The sequence below is a fragment of the Alternaria atra genome (genome assembly GCF_907166805.1).
Source record: "Alternaria atra isolate CS162 genome assembly, contig: 21, whole genome shotgun sequence".
Taxonomy (NCBI): domain Eukaryota; kingdom Fungi; phylum Ascomycota; class Dothideomycetes; order Pleosporales; family Pleosporaceae; genus Alternaria; species Alternaria atra.
The window spans coordinates 847,651-865,862 of record NW_025091319.1 but is presented as its reverse complement, the minus strand read 5'-3'; the positions used below and the strand labels follow the sequence as shown (position 1 = coordinate 865,862).

Here is an 18,212-nt window from a genome sequence, read left to right as displayed (position 1 = left end):
GCTGCAGCTAAGCTTCCACGCCCAAACGCGCTTCGCGTCCCAAACAACAGCGTATCTTTACGACATCCACAAAGAATCTCCAAAAAGCAAAGTCCATATTGTCGCAACCGAACACGCTATTCTCCTATCATCCGTGGATTGGTACAAGCTCCCTTGAGTATATCCCGCGCCCGCCAAACCGCGCCCGCGCATTTGCAACAACACCATATCGCGCACCCCACCAATCCCACGACATCACATCACTCAACTACTACCACCACATCCCACATGGCCACATCCTCCAACCCCCTGGGCCCCGGCCCCCGCTATGGCCTCGGCCGCACCGTACCACCGCAACAACCACAACAGCAAGCTACCTTCAGCAACACGCCAGCTTTCCCACCTAATCCCAAAAACGCCCAACGTGTCGAGGCTGACCGCCTGGAACGCGAGCGCTCCGCCCGTGAAACAGCCCAACGCATGGAAGCGAGCGGCGCCGCTTCCCTCGCCGAGCTCACAGAGGAGCAAAGGGAGGAAATCGGCGAAGCCTTCAACCTCTTTGACTTAGACAAAGACGGCTACATCGACTACCACGAGCTGAAAGTCGCTATGAAAGCACTAGGCTTCGACCTACCGAAACAAGAAATTCTGGGCATTCTGCAACAACACGGGACGTCCCAGCAGCAACAAAATGCTAAGCAAAGTTCGAGACAGCAGCAACAACAGCAGCAGCAATATGCGGCGCCAGGTCGCCAGTTGTTGAGTTTCCAGGCTTTCCAGACGCTCATGGCGCAGCGGATATTGAGTCGGGATCCGAGGGATGAGATTCTGAGGGCGTTTGAACTTTTCGATGAGGGTGGCAAGGGGACGATTACGCTGCAGGATCTCACTCGTGTTGCGAGAGAGTTGGGCGAGGCGCTTTCGCATGATGAGTTGGTGGCTATGATTGAGGAGTTTGATATGGACAATGATAACGCCATTTCGAGGGAGGAGTTTATCCAGATTTGCATGGGGACTTGAGTTGTGGGGGACAAATGACAATGTTTCTAGTATTCTGTTTCGCAAGGCGTTTTCGGCGTAGCTGAATCTTTCACGCAAGAAGATGTCATGTGCGAGTCAATTTCAATCTTGCTTTATTTGCGCCGAGGAACTATATACAGCTCAGCTCTTCAAGTAATGCCACGCCGAAATCAAAGCTCAAACACACAAAATATGCATAGTACAAATCTCCCAGCTCCACCTTTACTGGCCAGGCGAGACAAGAAGACCCTTCTTGGCGGCATCGTGTGCCCATCCACCTGCCAACGCCTCGCCACCGTTCTTCAGGCCATAGTCCTTTATCCTGGCCTCAAGCTCTGGCCTGAAATGCCTGATAAGACCCTGCAGTGGCCACGCGAACGCCTCACCCAGCGCACAGATAGTGTGACCCTCAACCTGCTTGGTTAGCTCCTGCAACATGTCGATCTCACGCTCACGAGCCTGTCCCTTGGAGAAGCGGTCCATGATCTGGTGGGTCCACTTTGATCCCTCACGGCAAGGTGTGCACTGGCCGCAAGACTCGTGGTGGTAGAACTTGGCAAGACGGGTAATAGCGCGGACAATGTCAGTCGACTTGTCCATGACGATGACGGCAGCGGTACCGAAACCGGACTGTGAGTCCTTGAGCGCGTCAAAGTCCATCAACTGGTCATCGCAGATGTGCTTGGGAAGGACAGGAGTCGAAGAGCCACCGGGGATGATGGCCTTCAAGTTGTCCCAACCACCTTTGACACCACCGCAGTGCTTATCGATGAGCTCGCGAAGAGGAATAGACATCTCCTCCTCGACAGTGCAAGGGTGGTTGACATGGCCAGAGATGGCGTAGAGCTTGGTACCCTGGTTGCGCTCACGACCGAAGCCTGCGAACCAGCTACCTCCTCGTCGGCAGATTGTGGGCGCGACGGCGATGGTCTCGACGTTGGCGACAGTAGAAGGGCATCCGAAGAGACCGACAGCAGCAGGGAACGGAGGCTTCAAGCGGGGCTTTCCGGGCTTGCCCTCTAGTGACTCAATGAGCGAGGTCTCCTCACCACAGACGTAGGCGCCCATTCCTCGGTGGATGTAGACATCGAAGTCGTATCCGGAGCCGCAGGCGTTCTTGCCGATGAGGCCGGCCTGGTATGCCTCCTGGATGGCACGCTGAAGTACGGTTGCCTCATGGTAGAACTCTCCTCGAATGTAGATGTAGGCGGCGGTAGCGTTCATGGCACGGCCAGCAACGAGACAGCCCTCGATAAGCTTGTGGGGGTCCTTGCGCATAATCTCGCGGTCCTTGCAGGTTCCAGGCTCTCCCTCATCGGCGTTGACGACCAGGTAGCGGGGCTTGGTGTCCTTGTCCCAGTCCTTGAAGTTCATGAATGACTTTGAAGGTCAGCAGATGCATTGTTTTGTATGACTTGATAGCGAAGCATACCCATTTTAGACCAGAGGGGAAACCAGCACCACCTCGGCCACGGAGACCGGAAGCCTTGATCTCAGAAATGATCTGTATCCGTCAGCCTAGATTCATATGCCTTGTATATCTGCCTCTACACACCCATTCGTGGCCCTTGAGAAGGATTTCCTTCGTCTTGTGCCAATCACCGTACTTCTGCGCGCTCTTCAGATCCGCACCGTGGTGTCCGTACAAGTTCTGGAAGATCCTGTCTTGATCCCTCAAACCACCATATGTCCTCTTTGGTGGCGCATCCTGGACTGTCGCAAGCGTTCTCTTCTGTGTGCGGTTCCGGGGGGCGGCGGTCGAAAGGCGAGTAGCTGCCGAAGCTGCGGGCAGCGCTCGGTGGGCAGCCGCGCTGAGCGTCGATGAGGCGGGTGCGTGTCGTGCGAGCATCGTGATTGCTGTATGTGTTTTGTCTCGCGCAATTGATGCTCGGGGATCCGGCGAGCGTTCGTTGTTGGCGATGCGAGTGGTGGCGGTCGTGAAGTTCGATCTGGATGACCTACGCTTTTCTTGGCGCTTTTGATTGGCCCGAGCAACATCGTTGACATCAATCCGCCAGGAAGGTCCGACTAGACCACTACCGCATCATCAGTCGAACCATTCACGATTTGGCCGCAAACTTGCTATATTTCACTACCTATATGCAAAAAACAGCTGGCATGACAATTATGAGACGTACAAGTGCCCAAGTGCTAATCATTGGATGATGAAGTTGGCTTTTGCATTTAACCACTGCAATCTGCCACCATACGAAAAGGTTCGTTTTTGATAATTTGTACTGCATCACCTAAAAGGTACCCTAAAGGCATCTGCTGTGACTCATGGTATAAATCTTGCAGAATCCTATCAGTGTATACTTCTAGGGTAGACTTAACTTGCCCGACCGATACATGTCGACACCTTTTTCAAGCCTCGTGGCGTTGAGGTCACACTGGGTTGTCAGGTAATCTTCACCTCCACGTGGATACTGGCCTTGATCCCCGCTGGAGGCACGACTTCTCATGGTCTGTTTAGTCGGCGTCTCTCCTCCCACTATCTGTCTTTCCTTCCACTCCACTATCTTCTTCCATTCAATAAGTGCTCTTGTTATCGATCCTCCTTTGGGTCTATTCAGTCGGCACTCACGTATGTTCATTCCTTCTACTTCACACTCCTTCGACTAGCTATTCGAGCTTCTCTCCTTGTCCTTCTTTTACTGCCGGGTACGATATGGTAGTCGAGGAGCGCAAAAGCTCCACACACCAACAAAAAGCGCCCTTTCTTTCGTCGAGTCAGCATCCAAACGCCAACATGGTGATCAAAACCGGGGATCTGGTGGCTACTGTCCCTGGGAGTTCACCTACCATGATTTCAGACGGGAAGAGAATGCGAGTACCTTGGGTGTATGATACGGTGATGGAGATCCAACAAAGAGTTTGATCGATCGCTCCAAGACAACTATGCGAGGGCATCCAACATGGAAGTTGTACGCTGGGGATGTTCCGAGCCCTATTTGCTGAGGCAAAAGGAAACCACCAAAATACGTGTACCTTGACGATCGAGCATGTTATGCGATCTACAGCTCACGAGCCTACAGTGAGAACCATCTGAAGGTGGATTGGCCATACGACTTCGATAACCTCGGTAGCACCAAGGTCAATAGACTAGCAGGGGCCGGCCGGCTTATCTCGAAACTGCCTGTACAGAATTCACCAAAGGCCCATTACGTGGTAGAAAAGCAGAAGGGTACGACTTTTGTGGTGCGCCAGTGTCTTCAGGCAAACATGTTCCTCAGTGGCGTATGAAGAAAGAAGCAGAACGGGCACATGCAAAGAAGGTCCAGGATAGCACTCAAATCTCGCTAAGTGGCACCATTCCAGTCACGTCTTCCCCGTCTACTGAAGAACGCGTTGCCACACCAAGAGGTTACCCACTCAGCGACACCGACCGCATCTATCCCACACGACCTGTATAGAAACAAGAGCAGCCCATCGGCAACACTTGCATCAAATACGGGCGTTTCACTCCCCCCAGACACTATGAGTCCGGCCCTATCGATGGCAGCCTAAAGCCATTAGGCATAAGAGAAAGGCTATCCAAGGCTCACCATACTTAGACATTCCGGTAGCACTGTTCGGAGGCGATCGAGGCGCATGCCTGGTGACATGACTGCAGCATACGCAGGCCTCAACTCTAAGAGAAATGCCGACAAGGCGGGTACTGAGATCAGTACAAAGCAGAAGAGAGTTAAGGTCGAACAGCGGGAGGGAGATCTAGGTGAGCCAATGGCAGAAAAGGTGAATGGTCCTGAATGAGATGAGTGACCGAAAGAGTATTCAAAAGTCTATATTTGTTGGCGTTCGGAGGACGTTAACAGGATGACTGGGCGTTCGTGGATTTTTGGCTTGGAAGCAATACTTAGTCTGGAGAGATGCACAAGGCTGTTACTTGCAAATCTGATTGAGACGCTAATGCGAAGACATCTCGGCTCTATTCCAGCTTCCACCCTTTCGAGGTCCGCGGCGCTTGATGAACCGCTATATACGATGTTGTAGGAATAATAGGCGTTACTCAAGTCTTTGCCTATACGACCGGAGTCTCGCTGCAGCCCTCGCAATGTACATTCTATCCTCCTAAATGATTGTTATCAGGGCTGGAGATAGAAGTTTCCCGCTTCGGAGCTTACAGATGTCAAGACGCCGCTTCTAGTCAACGTCACTTACCATAGTAATTGAGCGATCCGGCTCCTAAACCCCTAATTTCCTTTAATCCTAGCAATTTGCGTCATCCACCGGGCAGTCAGCCGACCCCAACTGTACATTGTGCCGAAGAAAGGGGGCTTTCCGTCATTGATGGCTGATTCGCCGGCTGGGTGAAGATGTAAGGATGCGGCGTAGTTGCCTCTAGAGCTGGATACGGTTAGCTTGACGGTGATTGTATCAGCCACATGTACTTTCATGGAGCAAATCAGCTTCAAACTCTCACCGGTGACTGTGATCATCACCCTCTCACGTTGGTGATGCTTGTTGCCGCGTGACTCAAGTATAACCGTGCTTCCGCTTTGGACACACCTACAGTCTTGGTTCAACATGCCATGATATCGCGCGCTCGGGCGGTACTGCGTGCATACGCTAATTGCCCGTACTGCCGTTGCTTTTTCTTTTTCCTTGGAAGGTATCAGCCTTGCTCAGATTGCTGCCTGCTCTATCGTGCTTTCCCAGCTCCGTTTTGAGATGGATCGTACGATGTAGCCTATTTCTCGCTGTTATCAGAGAGATATTCATGGTCCTTCGAATTCTTGGCACGTCTTCGCAGGATCCGTCCGTACCTGTGATACACAGTTGATGAGATCCTACCGAAAGCATGGGCATGCCGCAGCGGCCTCGACATGCCTGCGCGGCGTAACTAACACGCAGATGTAGCAACGGGGCCTGAGCGGGTTCCCTGTCTGTCGACCGGGGATATGAAATGTTGGAAGGAACATAGCATGGTACCCACGTGGCTGAAGGATATGATGTCCTTAGATCAGATTTGGGTCTGTTGCATAGCGCACAGTCCTTTCCTTGCAGCTCAACAACACTCTAATCAGTATCGCCACACAGTAAGCGATTTTGGAGGACCTCTTGATTATTGAATGTTTGAAGCATCCCTGTGCTAGAGAAAGTTCTCCGAGATTACATCTCGTAGCTAAGAACCCACTTTCTGTACCTATAAGACTCACGGCTCGAGGCGAAGGACCCGAAGCAGGGATCTGTGATCCGAGCTTCCTCGAAAAGTAGCTATTTCGGCAGCGCGGACGTTGATTGATACCTGGAGATGACCGGTGAGTTGGATCGTGCGATGAGAGGGCGGAATCCCTATGCACACTCCAGGCAACTCGCCGCGGTGCCTTTACCGGGCATTTAGCTGCCGAAACCCACGGGCCGTTCTTGGTATGTAAGGCGCAGCGGTTTGAGGTCATTGCCATCTTGTTACAAGTCACAGAAGACACTCCTCTTTCCGTAGATCAGCCTTACAGCACGACACTGGAATTTATTTGAGTACGCGTCTTACCAGATCGTATATCACCTTCCTCATTTTTCTGGATTCAATACAACTTAGTCTTGCGGAAAGCACCAACAACGTACGATAGATCTTCCTCTATCTTGGAGGTACATACAGTTCTACGTACAACTGAGAAAATCACTATATGACTAATGTATGAAGCTAGCAACAAGGCCGTATTGCCACAACTGTTTCCATGCCCCCAGATTCTGCTTCTCTGATCGAGGAATGCACCAATGGAACGACTAAGGCTGGATTATACTTATCTCGCCTGGGACTGGAACAAGAGTTCAAGAACCCCAACAGACCAGGCAGGCCCAACTTTAAATCAGTTCCCGAACTTCAAGGCTTTTGGGTTGCGACAAACCTGGAAATCAAAGCGATTGCAGCGCTTTATCAGTCAAGGAAAGCCATACGCGAGGCGCTCAGAAACCGGCTCATATGCCTAGACGAAATCTCAAGAGACTGTCTCAACAGTTACGGTCAGCAGATCTGGAACAACGGAGAAGAAGCAGACTTTGTTCTTTCTGTTGATACCACTACCGCACCTTCGAAGATCAAGGGTCATGCCCAGGTCGCAGAGGACAAATATCTAAGGCACCTGATCTACGAACACCCCAGTGATGAACGCAAGTAGGTCAGCCTGAACGAGCGACTTTTAAATCGGCGAGAACTAACGTCTTTCAATATAGAATACGGCTGCAAGTCTCTGCATGGATCATCCAGCGCGCCTGTCGAAAGGCCGAGGACGATCGTCGTGAAGGAAAGACCGCCCAGAAAGCATACGGGAAGGTATCAAACAAGTCTTCGAGCTTTGTGCAGGCAGCCAGTGTGAATCGCTCCAAGCGTACCCGCAGCACATCATTGTCGTATGATAGCTTTGATGAGCTGAACGACAATTACTCTGCCGATCCTGCAGTGAGATCCAAGCATACAGGACACTCTAATACTGTTGATCAGTCCCAACGACGATCATCGAGAAAAGATCATGATATACAGCACACACCGGCAAAAAGACGCAAAAAACAGATTGTGGCGGTTGTAATACCCCCAAGGAGGTCTCAGGATATTGAGGCCACAGGAACGGCTAGCAGGAAGCGTAAGCGGGGCGAATTACTATACAACAGAAATACGGCCATTCGCTCTATACGAGGCAAAAAAGAAGACATCCCTAGGGAAACACCACAAACACCAAATTCACGCCGTACGACGCGGGGTCACACAAGAACGAAAGCAGGCGGTGAGCGACCCAGTAAATTTGGTGCTGAAGGCAACCGAGAACGACTGGTTCGCCAGCTAGATGATGACCGAGATGCCCTCGGAGAAGAGCTTCATGATCTTCTATTGCCGCACAACCCTGGATGCCACTACCTTGCTGATATCAAGCGAACAACTGGACTCATCGACTCCATAGCGCTCAACGATGCCGAGGGCATCCAGAAAGCACTGGGGAACGCCCACGAGAAGCACAAGATTGCTCTAGACAGATGGTTGGGGTGTGTCAAAACACTTGTCGAATTTCGCGAGATTACCAGTCTCGAGGGCGATGAGGTTGTTATTGAGGCCAGATTTCCGAGCCTAACGTTAGGCATCAAGAAGAAGGCACGGTTTCTTCGGAATAAAAAGCGTCGAGAGATTTTGAGCTGGTTCAAGAAGGATAAGTTCAAAATCTTCGATTTCTCCCAAGAGGTGGCCTCCATACTCTTGAAGATGACTAGCTGGGGTGGCTTGGATATGGATCCTGAAGAACTTCTCGACGATATGATACCTTTCACAACGCGGCTGTTGGAATGGTTCAGGGCCGTGCCGTCCAACTCTACTACAGGCGTTATAAAACCCTAATAGGTTTTACCCATGTCTTGTTTTTGTTTGTAAGTGTTGCACATCTATAGGAGTTAATATTAGAGGGGGCATAGAGGAACTGTTATACATGTATTGATAGAATGTGCGAGGCTTTGGTTAGAATAGATGTAATTTACCTGCATTGCCTTTAGGGGGGCGTTGATGACAATGAGAAGCTTATGTATGCGGTGACTAACAACGATAGTCGGTTGTGGATTATAATTCGTTGGAACCTAGCTTGTATTGCGGGCATGTTTGGGTGGCCTTGTGTAGTTCGATTGGCTGTGACTCACAGAGTGGTGAGGCAGATCGCTCGTTCGGGTGGTGCGACGCCCTTTTTCTGACTCTATCTGCACATCGCCAACATCGAAGTAGAGCATGTTCTTCGGGTGCGTTTTTTGAGTGCCAATTGTAAGTACCTATTGAACTTGCTTCTGAGGTTGTTCCATTTCGCGATATCCTAACTGGCTCGCTGTTCGTCAGTGCCACAATACGATCGTTGCAGGACCCGCAACATGATCACTGTTAAAAACGTAACCTTGGAATGATGAGGACATTCTGTGACTCAAAGAAACCGGTGTTCTTCCAAAGGTCCTATAAAGAGACTCACCCCGACAGATTAGCATGATAAACAGAACATCTAAGCCATACAATCCCATCAACATCAGCAAGACAGCTCCACTTTCCTAGAGACTAGCAACACATTACTCGGAAGGTCATCACAAATTATTGCGCTCATTGTGTCCTTCTCTCAAACGCGAACATCAACCCGAACAGCGCAGTATCACCTCGATGTCTACCACCAGCAAGTCCGAGCAAGCCGTCGCTTACGCCGCCTTGATCCTTGCCGACGAAAGCATCGTCATCACACCTGAGAAGCTTCAGACACTACTCAAGGCTTCAGGAATCGAGGATGTCGAACCCATTTGGACTACGCTTTTCGCGAACGCACTGAAGGACAAGAACGTCAAGGAATTTCTAACCGCGGTCACGGCTACGCCAGGCGGTCGCAACACCGTTACCGACATCAAGCCAGATGGAGAGACACCTGGGAAAGATGGAGACAACGAGAAAAACGAAGATGAAGGTATCGATATCGACGCGGACTCTGATGATGGCTCTGCCTTTGGAGATCTATTTGGTTAGGGAGCTGAGGACGGTAACTGAGGACATAAAGAGAATTGGGGACGATGTATACAATTATTCAACATGGGTTGGGAGAGCTTCGAGAGTTCTGAGATACCACGTTAGTTGCGAAACAAACAAAGGAATATTTCTTTCGACGAGTTTTTCACCTCTCCGATGTGCTAGTGATGGGCTGCGCCACGCGTGACGTACAATGGCTGTTGAATACTCATCACCAGCTTGACATGCGGACGCGCTGACACGCTAACACGCTAACGGCCTAATACCGCAAAGGCTTGGAAAAAGTCATGCGTTACTTGGCTGTTGCGCCTAGAATTCAAAGGAGACTTGGCAAGGTCTGAAGTTTGGGAGTGGAGATAGAGCTTCCGTCTTCAATCCGACAGCGCGGTCAGCGGTCGATCACCGAAGCAGCTGATTCATGCTGCCAAGACTAGGACATCGGGAACGGGATACCACGGTTCGAACTTGACGAAGGTGTGGTTACAATAGAGGAAGCTATTTGGCGAAAGTACTTGGGATAGCCGAGTAGGCGTTCCGTTGTCCGTAGACGGTACGACCACATTGTAGATTTGATGCATGCTTACTCAGCCTATCGTAGACGTTACACTGCGCTTGAACATCCGGGATATCCCAGGTAAATGGCATGCATCCGATCATCGTTTTCCGCGTATTTTTCTCGGTAGCACGCCGTCTGACCTGAAAGCCACACCTAAGAATCCTCTCACCCCGCAGAGGCTTGTTAACGGTTGACTCGGACCCGGGCGACTGGGTTGAAAAGTCCAAGACTGTCGGGCCGCTGCGATAAACGTAACGAGATGTGTGGTGGCGCCATACTGTGAGGGCCTCAATGGCTTCGGATATAATAAGCAAGAGAGTGCTTGGCTACGAAAGTACGTGGGCTCGTGTATAAGGAATGCACATGATCGAAGAGCATGCTGTGAACCGTCTCATAGTTCTTCCAGTCTGTGGCAATAAAGGCCGATAGGTGATTATCACATAGCCCGAATCTTAACTGAAGCGTACTGGTTCTTTTCTTGACCGATCGACCTTGAGGTCAAACACATCTAGTCGCTGATATCCACCTACAACATCATGATATTGTTTGCCCTCAATGCAATCGTCCAGGTTCATATCAGCGTACAATATACCTTCTTGACCCTGCAATGCCTGTACATACTCTTTCTCCGCACCCCGGTAAGTAAAGCTACGCAACGGTGCGCCAGTGGGATCCAAGAAGAAGGTCGCCGCTCGAGGCATAGCGCGTAGAGTATCGGCCACAACCTCTGGCTGGCTTGCACCATCGATGATTGTTTCGATAGCGTCTTCACCGAGATGGCCAGAGCATGCTACACCGAAACACTTCGCTTCAAAGCAATGTGCTGCGGCGCGGGTCCTGTTTGCGGCTAGATTGTCGTAATTCATCCCACGCGCAACGCCCGCACTAGACTGCTCACTGCTATCGTCGGTGGTTTGCGCGGTGTGATGTGAAGTTCTTGTCGGCCAAATTGCGGGCCAGGTTGAAATGTGTACCTAAATTCCGTCAGGCTCGAGCGCGATGGCCAGAAGAAGAAACATGTACCTGCTCAGCCTGCGCGATCAACGAGTACCTTGCAAGCGCATTAGTGTTCTCGCCACAAATCAATGTGCCAATGCGTCCGGATTGTGTGTTAGCCACACGTAGCCCATGGCCGTCACCGCTACTCCACGTAAGCTTCTCGAAGAAAGTCGGAACCAATTTGCGATGGTGAACTAAGACATCGCCTTCAGTTCCAATGAAGATGTTCGAGTTGTATAGGCAGCCGTTACTGTGTCTGGATCTTTCGCTGAAGCCAATGCTGACTAGGACGTTATGCGATCGCGCCGCTTCACGCATCGCCTCCATTTCAACACCATCAGCATAGATAGATTCCTGAACCATGCGCTGGAATAGCGAATGGTTCTCAGTAGGCGGTCGCAGAGAACTCCATATCGGGAAAGCAGAGATGTAGGTCTCCGGAAAGACCACAAGCCTGGCCTTATTGGTTGCAGCTTGCTTAATAAGTGAAATAGCTTTGTCGGTCGTTCGGCGTGCATTGAGAAAGACTGGGGCTGCGTGACATGCTGCCACACGTAAGAAATTCGCCATAATGAACGGTTGATTGTGATTATGAGTGAAGAAAAAGGATAGTGTTGTTGATCGTAGACGCCTGACCCCGCGTCTGCAGCAATTTCCCCGCACCTTTAAGAACCTTACACCCTGCCCACATTGCCCTGGTAAAACTTATAAGCTTTGCACTAGTGGATACGAGAATCTGTTCGACTAACAAAACTCTTATAGACATCGAGTACTTTCTAGATTATAGATGCGGAGGTCACTGAACCTTGAAGCATACTTGAAGGCTGGCGCTATCTAGGTACCATTAAGTCGCTAGGAATGTGTTACTGCACGGGAGGGATTTAGACATGACCATGACAACCACGTCCTATTAACACTTCCAATGAGCATCCTGGTAGCCTAGATTCGTGCCAAGCTGTGAAAAACTAAGGTACTCCAGTCATCTGGTATGAGCGGCCAGGTTCCGTTTTGTTGACAGTCGCGTCGTCAGTCGACTCTTCACGATAGCTTTTCTAACACAATGTTTCCCAAATTCGGACTTATCAGAGAGGCGAACTCCAGAAGCTACATATGTGGCTGGCGTCTCGCTCAAGATGTATCGAACACAGTCTTTCGCAGAGAGTGAGCGACGGGAGGCGGAGTTCCAGTATCGACATATTCGAAGTTATGGATGTGCTTTTTCCCCTCGCGGATGCTGCCGGCACCCGTCTTTCCGATGAGTAGTATGAGCTAGCTTCGACACACTCAATGGCGGCTTGGTGGGGTTGTCTTCGGTGTTGATAGAATCAAGTGTCCGACGCGAACCTTGGAAAGGTGTCTTGACCGTTGTGCGCTAGGTATGGCACTAGCGTGTTCGCATCGCCCACCTGTCAACTGGTTTCAAACTGCTTGGACCACTGTTCACTCCTTCATCATTCCTTGTCATCACACCTACCCCACTCGTGCATGTAACCGCACGAAAATTTGGTTCAACAAGCAATCTAGAGCAATGTACGACTGTGACGATACGCAAAGACTTGCATTATAGCGCACCGAAGTTCAGATATGCCCCCGGAGCTGCGATCCAATGCGGTAGCACCGTTCCTCCAAATTTCAGTACAGATAAAGAGCTAAAATCCGAAGACAACGAGTATCCTTTAGGAAGTCCGATATGCGCATGGGCCGATCTAGCTCATCGTTGTGTAATCACTTGAATGATGGCCAAAACAAATTCGCCTTCTTTGAACAATGCCCAGCAATAGTAAAGTCGGCAACCATGTCACCACGCGTACCAGAGAATCTAGTGGAGGCGCAGCGGAATCATGTTTCGTTGGCTTTGTCATCTAGTCCAGAGGGCGGAAGACGTTTCGCCTATGCCGGTGGGAGAAGTGATGTTCCAGGTCCGGCAATGTGCCGAGCAACCTGGGAATCCCACGGCTGTGAGCGAAAGCCACCTTCCACGTTTCGGTCTTGTTCCGGTACCTCAATTTCAGGAACTGTGCAGCGATTACCATCGCCCTGACCAATCAAGCTACTACGACGGCACCGATGGATTCGAAATTCCGCTGTGGGTCACCCGCGTGCCTGGACTGACAATCCTGACATGAACCACATCGGCCCGATGCAGCTTCTGTGCCCAGTGCGTTCAATTCATGCTAAACAACAACCTGGTCGCAACGGCCTCTGGAGCTCTTGGCGACACAGCAGGAGATAACCGTGCTCCACTCTAGACGTCTTGACAGGCTTGTTTATCAGATGAAGGGCGTTGACGGCCCTTCTCCGATGACGCAAATGGTTTCGAAACCTAGATTGGCAAGTAACGCCATGTGTATTCTAGTTTGGCACACATGGTGTCCAGGCAAGGGTTGGATGACATGCAGGATTTTATCCCCAGACTGATTACATGCAAACTAAACGCGGTCCTGCACAGGTGCGGTTCCAATATATGTCAGGCTTGACTGACGAAGTATAAGAGTCCTGAGAGCTCCCACCCGATTACCATTCACTCACAGTCGATCTTTCCTCCTCACACCATACTAGTAGCCTCTCAAAATGCGTTACTCACTCATCGCTTTCGCTACCTGCGCTCTGGCAGCGCGGCCTTTTTTGAATGAACCCGACACTGGCATCGATGAACAGTTGGCTGGATTCGTCGCCAATGATACTCTGCCACCTCTCAGCTCCCTGGTTGGTCTGCCAGACTTCCAGTGGGTTGGTCGCCAATACATGAACACCTCGTCCTACACCTACTACCGCAACGGAGCGGCTGGCGAATGGTCGTACCGCAACAACTTGGAAGTCTTCTCCCGCTACCGACTGAGACCACGCGTCCTGCGCGATATCACAAACATCGAGGCTTCCATGCCCACGACCATCCTTGGCCACAACTTCTCAGCACCCTTCTTCATCTCACCATGCGCGCGGGGCGGTTATGCCAACGAGGACGGCGAGCTTGGTCTTGTCAAAGGTGCTGGCGAAGGTGACATCCTCTATATGCCCGCGCTCTACGCGTCCAAAAGCTTAGAGGACATTTACGCTGCTCGTCCCAACGGTTCAGAGCAAGTTTTGTTCCAACAAGTCTACCTCGATGGTGACATGAACGCCACGCAGGTACTTTTCAAGAGGATCGAGAGTCTCGGCGCGAAGGCTATCGTCCTGACCGTCGACTCGCCTGGCGATGGTGTCAGGCACCGTGCTGCGCGCTACGGTGTCGGTTCCGCAGATGTCAACCTGAGCCTTCTGACTTGGGATCTGTACCAACAGCTATCCAACATGACCTCTCTGCCTGTCATCCCCAAGGGCATCCAGACCGTCGAAGACGCTCGCGAAGCCGTCAAGCAGGGCGCCAAGGCCATCTTTATCTCAAACCACGGCGGTCGTCAGACCGACACCTCGCCATCGTCTCTCGAAGTCGCTTTGGAGATTTATAACGAAGACCCAGAGATCTTCCAGCAGATCGAGGTTTACGCCGACGGTGGTATTCGTTACGGAACTGATGTCCTGAAGCTCCTCTCTCTGGGTGTTAAGGCTGTCGGTCTGGGAAGGCCCTTCATGTATGCCAACATCTACGGTGCTGAGGGTGTCGCAAGGGCAACGGAGATGCTGAAGTACGAGCTAATCAACGACGCGGCCAATATTGGTGTAACAGACTTGAAGAAGATTGGACCGGAGTTTGTTAACTGGAAGACTCCTGCTGTCAGCTTCAGCGTTTAAACGGTGATGGGAGCCGTCTCTTGCTGCGCAAGACCCCATATACCCCATTTTCTTCGATTGCATGTACATACTTTTCAGGAACAATTTACCACAACTTCTCATCAACCTCAAGTTTGCCATTGTGATCTGCCAATTCCAATGTTGTGTTTATGAGAGCTTCCGTAACCCAGTACGATCGCCAAAATCTAGCCATGTTGAGCGTACTCACTGGTTCTAGTCAATGTCGCCACTCAGTGGCACTCACAAAATCATCCCCAAAAGTCCTACCACGATCGATTCTGTGACCGTTCCCTCGTCACAGTACACATCCTCGTCGTGGTCCTCGTCTTAGTACTCTATGCACTGCCACCAAGCCAGTACTGCAAGACCCAGCGCACAGCATATCGGTGCCTCACCTAGCGGAAGCATTCCATGGGTTGATCGCCATAAGAACTTCAGCCATAAAGAGGAGTGCAAATCATACAAGTGGCACAAGTCGAAGGCGAAAGAGCAACACACTGCGTAGTGAACTTTGGTGTTGCGATATTCGTCAGTGGCAAGATTAACAATCAGGCCCAGTGTATAGTTGCTTGCGGTCCAAAGGCAGTGTTCTTGACGCGTCCGAAAGACTCCTGGTTACAAAACACGCTAGCCACTAGTGTGTCGCGCTCCTTCCCGAGGTCCCGTCTCACAATTCCTGGCTTCTCTGCAACCTACAACGGCCGTTCACCTGCATCACGTTCATCGAGTAAAGAGTATGGGGCTTTATACAACAATTTCCCACAATCCACATCACAACCAGAATGTATTCAAAGTTGCTGGCCTAGCTATGACTGGGAATCACCCACTGCTCATCCGATACCTTATCGCAACCTTATCGGCCACGTGTAGGGCGCATTTCCAACGGTGACCATGACAATGCGTTGCCTCGTCAGCCCTTTTATTGGTGATGCCGCGCTGGATTGAGCTACGTTTAGGTAATGAAGTCGATGACGCTAGACATTGAAAGGCAGGTGTACGCCGGACGCGACGACGTCCTGCACTAACAATTTTCTTCGTGCATCACAAACGCCTCCAAGAACAGAAGTCCTACCTCAACACCGTTCACTTGTCAATCTCAGTCTGAGCAAAGTTACTGGAACATCCTATCTTGAACCCCTCACACCCACAATCCGTTCTATTTGCGCAATTTCAATTGACAAACCAAGCCATGGTACACGCGACCGAGGACGTGAGTCTGAAGCCGCAAGAGACGATTGGACCTTTGACACAGGGCGTTGCTATCAATGACCAAGCGAACAACTCTTTCGACTCCCATGGCGACGACGTAGTCATCAGCTACCGTGGTGGTATCATCGAGAACAGACATGACGTACACGCCGCTATTGTTGACGCATCTGGTACACTTATCTACACAGTTGGCAACTATCAAAGAATGACACTGGCACGATCTTCAACGAAACCGATCCAGACGCTCGCAATCTTGGAGACTGGGGCTGCAGAGCGTTTCGACTACGATGATGCCGATGTAGCACTCATGTGCGCTTCACATAGTAGCGAACCGCGACACGTCGAACGAGCGCGAGCGATGCTGGAGAAGACGGGAGAAAAGGAAGGGATTCTTACATGTGGGGGACACCCGGCTCAGAATCCAGCGGTCAATCGCGCATGGATCAAGGAAAACTATATACCGACTGCTCTCTGCAACAACTGCTCTGGAAAACATGCTGGCATGGTAGCAGGCGCTCTGTCTCTGGGCGCTTCGGCTCACGATTATTACTTGCCTGGGCATGCAATGCAGAAACGCGTGTATCGAGCCGTAGAAGATCTGAGCGGGCTTGGGGAGAAAGGCGTGCATTGGACTGTCGACGGATGCAATCTTCCAACGCCGGCGATGCCTCTCCCAAACTTCGCGCTCATGTTCGCAAGACTTGCGAATGCCGCTGATCTATCCGATGACTCCACAATGGAAGCAGTCGATCAACGAACGCAACATTTAGCTCGCATCCACAAGTCGATGTCTAGGTACCATGGGCTGGTCGCTGGTGAAGGTCGATTCGATACGGCACTCATGGCAGCTTACGATGGACAGATAGTCGGCAAGATTGGGGCGGACGCTTGCTATGGCGTCGCTGTTCGCGCACCAACCGACGCTAGCATGACCGGGGCATGTCAGGGTGCTATTGGGATCGCTGTCAAGGTTGAGGATGGGAATCTCGATGTCTTGTATGCTGCCGTCATGGAGATCCTAGAGCGATTGAAGATCGGTACGAGTGAAGTGAGGCAGTCGTTGGATGGTTGGCGATATCCGAAGATCGTCAACACTGCCGGTGCTGTCACGGGTGGTTACAAGCATTGCTTCAAGCTACGAAGCGTGGTTTAGCAGCGGGTAGTCTGCAGTCTCAGCAAGCGGACGCTCATCACAAATACAATGTGAACTGCTTCGATCTTCTTCCCGCATCGCAGAATGCCCAGAAGATATTCGCTCTTGAGCGTCTTGCGATAAGTAGAGTGCTTCTACTCATGTATACAGCTAACCGCACTGGTCATTGCTATGTTTAGTCTTAGGCACGGCATGTGTGCGAAATTCTTGGAATACCGAAACACGTCTGCAAAGCCAATCAATTGGTGGCTGACCTTTGGACAACACGTCCTTTGGTACCATACATTGAGGCCCAGAATCGATTTCGGTAGCCGTTATATCCAGGTCGTAGCCTATCCAGCGTTGAGAGTGTTCAAGACCACTTGTCATATCAACCATGGCTCGCTAAACATGATTCTGCTAGTACGGAGTGTATCACTTGGTTACTTACGGGTGTCAGTTTGGATCGATACCTTCTCAGCCACCAAACATGATGGCTACAACTAGTGAACGTAACCCTCAAATTTTGTCTTGGTGCTGATAGTGAGGCATCGTTGCTTTATATCTCTATAGATCTCCTTCCAGTCGCATCCTTCGTAAGGAGACCTAATCATGGCTGCACTTTGATTGGTCGATGAAGGGGATATGCATTGCCCGATGACATGCCTCGCCATATACTTCTGGCATTGGGAAAGAAGAGATATGCACGCGTTTCTAGATATCAATAATGCTGCCTTTCAGCAAGCTTCGCGAGAACGTCTTCCTAGCTTGGAAGATATAGCCGTTGCACCAGGTTCCTCCATGCACCTTCTACCACGACCTCCTCATCCCCGAATATCCGTCTTTTTATCTTCTAATACTCATCTGTTATAGTGAAGAAGTTTCTCGTTTTATATCGCATTCTCGTATGTGTATCGTGAACATGGCAGAGGTTGAGAGAAGCTCGTGACGCTACAACTCATCGCAGCACCAAAGTATTCAAGTGCAGGGCGCACGCTGCAATATGAAACACAAGTGGACTTTATGCCCTCATCGCACAACTCAAGAACGGTATTCGCATCCCGTATCGTATCAAGCCCAGCGCCTTCTTGTGCCTTTATGCCGACTGTCGCGTC

At 50.9% G+C, this 18,212-nt stretch overlaps 7 protein-coding genes across 7 annotated transcripts; 5 read left to right on the top strand and 2 right to left on the bottom strand.

The window, feature by feature from the left end:
• Positions 1 to 267: 267 nt before the first annotated feature.
• ALTATR162_LOCUS715 (uncharacterized protein) lies at positions 268 to 999 on the top strand (the record flags this gene model as incomplete). The annotated part of the gene is made up of 1 exon (XM_043308309.1): positions 268 to 999. One exon carries the CDS (start codon positions 268 to 270, stop codon positions 997 to 999), a length of 732 nt encoding a protein of 243 aa, XP_043164244.1.
• Positions 1,000 to 1,221: 222 nt separating this feature from the next.
• ALTATR162_LOCUS714 (uncharacterized protein) lies at positions 1,222 to 2,848 on the bottom strand (the record flags this gene model as incomplete). The annotated part of the gene is made up of 3 exons (XM_043308308.1): positions 1,222 to 2,379; positions 2,432 to 2,503; positions 2,555 to 2,848. The coding sequence occupies 3 exons, from the start codon at positions 2,846 to 2,848 to the stop codon at positions 1,222 to 1,224; spliced, it is 1,524 nt and encodes a 507-aa protein (XP_043164243.1).
• A 3,829-nt stretch (positions 2,849 to 6,677) lies between these two features.
• Positions 6,678 to 8,323, top strand: ALTATR162_LOCUS713 (uncharacterized protein; the record flags this gene model as incomplete). The annotated part of the gene is made up of 2 exons (XM_043308307.1): positions 6,678 to 7,114; positions 7,174 to 8,323. The coding sequence occupies 2 exons, from the start codon at positions 6,678 to 6,680 to the stop codon at positions 8,321 to 8,323; spliced, it is 1,587 nt and encodes a 528-aa protein (XP_043164242.1).
• A 792-nt stretch (positions 8,324 to 9,115) lies between these two features.
• Positions 9,116 to 9,469, top strand: ALTATR162_LOCUS712 (uncharacterized protein; the record flags this gene model as incomplete). The annotated part of the gene is made up of 1 exon (XM_043308306.1): positions 9,116 to 9,469. One exon carries the CDS (start codon positions 9,116 to 9,118, stop codon positions 9,467 to 9,469), a length of 354 nt encoding a protein of 117 aa, XP_043164241.1.
• A 1,008-nt stretch (positions 9,470 to 10,477) lies between these two features.
• ALTATR162_LOCUS711 (uncharacterized protein) lies at positions 10,478 to 11,594 on the bottom strand (the record flags this gene model as incomplete). Its single annotated transcript, XM_043308305.1, has 2 exons — positions 10,478 to 10,999; positions 11,049 to 11,594. 2 exons carry the CDS (start codon positions 11,592 to 11,594, stop codon positions 10,478 to 10,480), a joined length of 1,068 nt encoding a protein of 355 aa, XP_043164240.1.
• Positions 11,595 to 13,595: 2,001 nt separating this feature from the next.
• ALTATR162_LOCUS710 (uncharacterized protein) lies at positions 13,596 to 14,756 on the top strand (the record flags this gene model as incomplete). The annotated part of the gene is made up of 1 exon (XM_043308304.1): positions 13,596 to 14,756. The coding sequence occupies one exon, from the start codon at positions 13,596 to 13,598 to the stop codon at positions 14,754 to 14,756; it is 1,161 nt and encodes a 386-aa protein (XP_043164239.1).
• Positions 14,757 to 15,945: 1,189 nt separating this feature from the next.
• On the top strand, positions 15,946 to 17,118 carry ALTATR162_LOCUS709 (uncharacterized protein; the record flags this gene model as incomplete). Its single annotated transcript, XM_043308303.1, has 1 exon — positions 15,946 to 17,118. One exon carries the CDS (start codon positions 15,946 to 15,948, stop codon positions 17,116 to 17,118), a length of 1,173 nt encoding a protein of 390 aa, XP_043164238.1.
• Between the last annotated feature and the right edge of the window lie 1,094 nt (positions 17,119 to 18,212).